We start from the raw sequence: 7,321 nt of genomic DNA on the forward strand, positions 1-7,321 counted from the left end.
AAGGTGAAATGATCTTTTTCCCCTCACTGAGGACTGAGGCTCCTGCTCGAAGCACCAGTTGAAAATATTACAGCAGCTACAACCTCTTCCCACATTTTCTTGTGTTGTAAATATTACGTTTTGATCAAATTTCTGAAAAGTAATCCCCCATCAATTACCCTTTTTTGGATTAAGCGGTTTTAAGGAAAAATATGTTCAATATTTCATAACAAATATTAATCATACCAACTTTGCAGGGTTTTTATTTATGTATTTTAAATGAATCTAGCCGATCTCATGCCTTTCGGTACATTTTCATTTTCTGATGAACTCCGAATATTGTTTGACCCAAGTTACTGCAGTTTGAAAGTAAAAAATAAGTATGGTGGATTATAATATATATTTCCTCTTTGCATTGCAAAGCAGGCACATTATAATACATCCCATCTATTTATGTGAGAGATGGAGATTTGGCCATATTTAATTTTACTGTGTTGCATGATGAGAATGAACTTGAAAAACTACTTAAAGGTGCAGAATCAATACTTGCTCCCAAAAGGTGATGAAATGAGTTGAACAGGAGAATGTGCACAAAGTCCGAGGGGGGGAATGTATTTTTAGTGCCGCTGTATCTTAACCGTATCTTCTAACTAGATTACATTACCTTCTAAATCGTCTTACACAGCCTCCCATTTTCCCATGAGATGAATGGGCACTATCACTTATCATTGGGCATCTGTGTTGTGATGGAGTTGGGGGGGGGGGGGTTGGGGGGTGGAGGGGGGTGAAGCTGTCCTTGCATCAATGAGCCTGTTGAACAGAAAAGTCCACTCGACTGGCAATGACACAGTGTGCTGATCAGAGCAGAAAAAACCCCTCACGTATTCACCTCCACTCCTATTTAAGCCTGGCATCAGCTCTGACACTGAGTCTACCTCATCCAGCGAGTCGCCTGGCTTCTGTCAGCCTCCGGGATCCCAAGATGATTTTGACAGCCACTCTCCTGATGATTACCATTCACAGCTCTTATTCAGGTAAGTATCTTACTCGAGAACCACAGGGCAAACAATTGTATTTTAACCCTCCTATTATGTTTGGGGTCATTTTGACCCCATTCAGTGTTTAATGTCTCTAAATAAATGAGAAACTTCATTTTTTTTTTGCTTCATATTTAATGACTTTTCCTAATGTAATAGGTACTACCGGGTAAACATGAAATTCACATGATGATATGTTTTCAATGTCCTGTCCTGCATCGGTTATAAATAACAAAAATCTGTACTGAGGAATAATATGAAGCCATTAAAACACCAAAAATTAATATTTCTTTACAATTGCAGGTCAATCAGTGATATTTTATGGTGATTTGCATATTTTTCCATAGTGGCGTAATAGGAATACTGGGTGTATAAGTGGGGGTGGGTGGGGGGTTATGTTTGATTTAAAGGGCTATTTAGGTCGTCAACAAAGAAACATAAAGTATCTGACACACAAACTTTGGTATCAATTTTAGTTATAATAATTTAGTGGAGGTTTAAACTGCTGGGGTCAAACTGACCCCAAACATTAAATATGTTAGTAAATTTGAACATAACAGGAGGGTTAATCCAGTGTTTTTTGTTAAAACACACGGATTCAAACTAATTTAGTACCATGCAAATAGCAACAACACTAAATGTAACTTTTATATTTCAGATGACTTCTGTTATAACGAGCATCATTGTGGTAAGTGCTGAGCTATGAATGACTCCGGTGACAGTTTGAACCTGACACTGACGGTTTGAAAATGAGCGTCATCACTGATCACTGTAACAAGATGATGTATTTGGCCTTCACTGCAAAATGTTGTTTATGTGGCACCGTCAGATCCTTACGCATGGGGCGACACGTTCCCGTCCTGCCACCCACTGCTTGAAGAGCATCACTCTCCAATCAATCTGGACTATCAGATGAGCAGAAATGAATCACTGGGAGCGTTACATCTCGAGGGCTTTGATACTGTTCAGACAGGCCACTGGACGCTGAAAAACAACGGCCACTCTGGTGAGAGGACTGTGCATGCCATGCTGTGACGCTGGATTTGTGAGGTGGATTCAGGTCTTTATGGTGTGTGAATGCCTGTGGGCAGTTGTTCTGCAGGTGGGCAGTGGCATGTCGGTGAGTGGCGGAGGCCTCCCGGGGGTGTACCACACCATCCAGCTGCATTTCCACTGGGGAAGCCTGTCCACCAACGGCTCCGAGCACACTGTGGACAGACGCAGATATCCAATGGAGGTAGAGTATGGTCAGTAGACAGCTCCACACTGTCACTAGGACAGATTTGTCCTCTGGATGGACAGCAGGACGGACAGAGTGTAGTGCACTCATCATCTGTGTCATCTTGTCGTTTTCCCATGTGTTCCCCTCCAGATGCACATAGTCAACATGAAGTCTATTCATCCAAATGTGTCAGCTGCCTTGGAGGATCCAACAGGCCTTGCTGTTCTTGGATTCTTTGTTGATGTAAGTTTAGAATCACTAGTTTATTTCATGCATTTGTGGTACATTCAGACAAACCCCTTCTCATCATTCCCTTCCATATGTCTTGCAGGTTGTTTATGCAGACAATGTACACTTGGGACACATAACACGGAAACTCTCCTCTGTCGCTTATAAAGGTTGGAAAAACACAAATAATCCCACCTGGCTGCTGTCTTCTGGCACTTACAAACCTGTGTTCTCATTATGGCTTTGCATCCCTCCACAAGGCCAAGCAACCTCCGTCAAGCCATTTCCACTGATCAGCCTTTTGCCAGAGCACAACATGAGCCAGTATTACCGTTACCACGGCAGCCTCACCACCCCTCCATGTTCTCCAGTGGTCATATGGACTCTGTATGAGGTGCCCATCTATGCATCCTGGTCACAAGTAGGTCATTAACCCAGCAACACTGATCTTTCACGCAAAAGGCAAAAATATGGTTATCCCGACTAAATGCAAATCATATTTTTGTACATTCTGATGAAAACATGCTCTGTGATGGTTTCATGTGAGCTGATTGCCATGAGAACATGTTTTGTTTTGTTTCTTTCTCAGCTCGAGCAGTTTGCCTCAGAAATGTACTCCACAGAGGAAGGTGAGGAAGACGAGAAACCTCTGCACAACAACTTCCGACACATCCATCCGACCTTCAGCCGCTCTGTCTACGCATCCAGAGACGCCAAGCTCCTGCTGGGGAGGGCTGCTCCCCCCCTCAGCTCAGCTCTGCCGACGCACGTCTTTCAAATCACTCTGCTTGGAGGCCTCATCTACGGACTTTAGTGCTGTGTTCCACCCAATTCCACCTCAGAGCCAAACAGTGCATGCAACACTTCATTCAGTTTTGTGCTTCCTTCATTCCCCCGAATCAGCATTCCTGTGAAGCGTCTTATTCAAAGAGATTTTGTTCATATAAGCTCCAGACTGTGTTTCCTGTTCGAATCTGAGAGACTGCAGACACGCCAAAAGACTGAGGGCTATAAAAAAAAAAAAAAAAGAGCTCTAACACAGGATAAATGTTAAAAAAAAAAAAAAAAAAAAAACACTGTGAAGAAGAGTCCTGCGTTAGATTGCTACTAAATTATTCATACTTGTACCTTCAAAAGTTCCAAATCAACTCTGGCCCTCTGTCTTACTTGCAGTGATACATTTAATGCAACATTTTGGTGTTAGACCTTCATCAGTAGAGAAATGTGACATGAAATGTAGCGCTGCAAGTGATAGTGACAGGGATCTACACTGCAAAAAGTCCAAATCTTACCAAGAGTATTTGTCTTATTTCAAGTCAAAAATGTCTTATTTCTAGTCAAAATATCTCATTACACTTAAAATAAGACATGATCAGCTCAGAAGTAACTTGTTTTTAGACAATTTTCACTTGTTTCAAGTGAAAATTTACTTGGAACAAGTTAAAATTAGCCTGAAACAAGAAACATATTCTGCCAATGGAACAAGCAAATTTTACTTGTTCACTTGTGTCACTAGTAAAAAATTTGCTTGTTCACTTGTGTCACAAGTAAAAATTTGCTTGTTCACTTGTGTCACAAGTAAAAATTTGCTTGTTCACTTGTGTCACAAGTAAGAATTTGCTTGTTCACTTGTGTCACAAGTAAAAATTTGCTTGTTCCATTGGCAGAATATGTTTCTTGTTTCTAGCAAATTTTCACTTGTTTCAAGTAAATTTTCACTTGAAACAAGTGAAAATTGTCTAAAGACAAGTTACTTCTGAGGTGATCATGTCTTATTTTAAGTGTAATGAGATATTTTGACTAGAAATAAGATATTTTTACTTGAAATAAGACAAATACTCTTGGTAAGATTTTGACTTTTTGCAGTGTAGTCGTCCTGCTCCTGTCATGAAATGTGTGTTTTTTTTTGTTTTTTTTTTTGTTTTTGTTTTGTTTTTTTGTGATTGTACCCTGCCATGTTGAAGGATTATTTAACTTTATGACTGCATTGAGATACAAATGTGATATGGATAGTTCTCATTACTAACTGTATAAAGTACTGTGTGAATTTGGCAGTGGAGCCATTAAACTATATTTTATGATAGCAAAAATCTGGATCTAATCGATTCATTGATGGCTTATCGTAAAATCTTTCCCATCCCATTTAGCTGTTTAGGAGGGGATGAACATTTTAAAGTTGAAAATATGTCAACGTAATCACAAGTAAGGACGACACATAAGCCTGCTGTGGTTGCAAGTCAAAAATAGGCTCATTTGTCATATTCATTCAGCTTCCTCAGCTGATTTCATCATCACAAGATTGGAATGAATGAAAATGAATGAAAATATAGGCCTTTTGTTTCAGAAAATAAAAATAAAAATTGAAAATGCCAGTGACAAAAATCAAAGAAGAATAACTAACATTAGTTGTAAGCCTGGCATAATGTTCTTTGTGTGTGGTGATTGATTCTGTAGGATTAGGGCTTTCATTCAACAACTGACTGCACTTTTACTGTTGAGAAAAGTTTCCTCACAATAGTAAACAAACACAAGAATAAACAGGAACAAACAATTTCTGCACCAACAGTGTGTAGACAGAAGACAAGAGCAGAGGAAGTGCAAAGACAGCAGACACCGTGAAAGGAGGCCTCCCTTTCCTGCCAATATTCAAATGAACATTTTCTGTTTCTTCCATCTGAATTGATCATAACGTTTCCTGTATTCTGTTGATAAATATGACATTTTGTCAGGTCCTAGGTCACATAGACAGAAAAACATGACCATTCACTCGCTTCCTCTTTTCACCTCTTCCCTCTTGTTTCTTAAGGACATCTCTTCAAAGTTCTTCATCTATTTTCCTGACAGCAGCGTAACATATCAAAGGGTGGCACCTGGCCACTCTGCTCATTTCTTTTGTTTCCATTTTTTCTGCTTCTTTCATGTTCACTTTTCCCTTCTTTTCACTGTTGAAAATTCCTAGATAAGGTGTGCAGATTCAACATCAGCATGAACAACATTTTGAATGTCCTGGTAGCTCTAAACAAGCCAGGGAAGCATGACGCTCTGGGTCTGGGTCTAGACCAGGACCTTGATCGTGTGTCTTCCCAGTCTTCCTCCTGACCTTCCCCATCTCCCTTCACTGCTGCAAGTCCAGTAAAGTTAAAACATATATATTAAAAAAAATCATAATAGTACAACTGGTCAAACATGTTGATATATCAGCCTGTACCCATGTTGAAACCCATATGAATACAGGTCCAACACCAAAATTAGAATCCCCCTGTAGCCATATATTAAGCCCCTAAAAATAATCTCTGATCATCAATAAATCTTAGCCCTAAATCTTGCACTCATTAAAAATGTCAGCTATTTTAGGGGACAGAAACATTAAAAAACACATTTTGAGTGGAGCTGGACTTTAAAGTTGGCACATCTATAGTCTTTAATAACTACCTGCATAGTTTTGTGACATCATCAACCTAAATATCTTTCTGGTATCATTTTAAAAGGCTTTCCAAACCAATCTTGCAGCACTGAGTGTAACCACTTTGAATCATGTAGCAGTCACCCTAAGTAAAAAATCACTGTACCTTGCAACTCGTCTGTTATCACTGCCACTCAACTGTAAAAATGATCTCATGTGTTGTTCCTTCCATGCTAGCTCTAAGTTTGGAGTTATTAAAGGTTGAATGCAAAGGAAAAGTCAGGTGAATGAACAGTCAAATCTTCAGATAAACAGCAGCACCTTGTTGCAGTGTCAGCTGCTGATGTCATAACTCAACACACACTGATCAGGTGTACAATTAAATGAATAATTTTAATCAGTCTAACCATTAACATTTGAATTTCATCTTTTAAATGAATGCTGCTCAGTAAAGAATAAACAAAGAAAAGGATTTCTTAGGTGAAGTGTCTCGGTTTGGACTGGCTGACCTGAATTTGTCACTTGGTCACAGTGTCACAGTGAACGTGCAGCATAAAAAAAAGAAAGAAAGACCGGAGAAAACAAGAAATACCACACAGTAACTCCATGGTTACAACAGTTTGCATAGCAACCAGTAAAGTGGGGCTGGAGTTTACATCTGACCAATCACATTGCTTGGTTGGGAGTGATGTGTCTCCAGTGCTGGTCTGCAGGTTTTTCTCTGGAGTTCTTGCTTGGAGCAAAAACCTGCATACTGGGGCTGTCTGGTTTTTGTTTTGTTTTGTTTTGTTTCTTGTTTTTTTTTTTTTTTTCTTGTTTATTTTGTTCTGTTTTGTTTGTTTGTTTGTTTTTTTTACACATTTTTGAGTAATTTTGTGGTAATTGTGTGATATTTATTCTCTTCAAATTGTTGCAGTAATTTTACGGTAATTTTTCTTGTTATATATTTTTAAATATACAATTATAATAATTATCAATATAGTTTTCTTATATTTTACTAGTTTTTGAAAATAATCCTCTGGTCATTTTTCTCACTCATTTTCTGATAATTTCTTACAAATGTTTTGCTAATTATCTGATGATGTTCTTATACATTTTTAACACATTTTTGGGTCATTTTCAGGTCATTTTCTTGTAATGTTTTACTAATTATTTGCTACAATTTTCATTAATTTCCTCATCACCTGTTATTTAAAGAAAAGTGAATTTTCACAGGTTTGATTCGGTTGAATAGGAACTCGAAAAAACAAAACAAAACAAAAAATCTCTGATTGGTTATGTGGTTGTGTTGGCCCCATGCTGAGGAGGGTGGGGCCCGAGGTGCTGGGCGTCACGGCCCTGCACTGCTGTCTGATATTGCACACACACACACACACACACACACACTGAACAGGGTCCCATGCTGTCCACACTGCCTGTCCTTGCTTGCCCCTCCCATCCTGTCCACTTCTT

General features: G+C 39.0%; 1 protein-coding gene across 1 annotated transcript; it reads left to right on the plus strand.

Annotated features, from left to right (window-relative positions):
• The first annotated feature begins 961 nt into the window (after nucleotides 1-961).
• car15 (carbonic anhydrase 15) lies at nucleotides 962-3,280 on the plus strand. The gene is made up of 8 exons (XM_030065382.1): nucleotides 962-1,013; nucleotides 1,675-1,704; nucleotides 1,846-2,022; nucleotides 2,108-2,253; nucleotides 2,389-2,481; nucleotides 2,570-2,636; nucleotides 2,727-2,887; nucleotides 3,056-3,280. The coding sequence occupies exons 1-8, from the start codon at nucleotides 962-964 to the stop codon at nucleotides 3,278-3,280; spliced, it is 951 nt and encodes a 316-aa protein (XP_029921242.1).
• The last annotated feature ends 4,041 nt before the right edge of the window (nucleotides 3,281-7,321 follow it).

The sequence above is a fragment of the Myripristis murdjan genome, chromosome 12 (genome assembly GCF_902150065.1).
Source record: "Myripristis murdjan chromosome 12, fMyrMur1.1, whole genome shotgun sequence".
Taxonomy (NCBI): domain Eukaryota; kingdom Metazoa; phylum Chordata; class Actinopteri; order Holocentriformes; family Holocentridae; genus Myripristis; species Myripristis murdjan.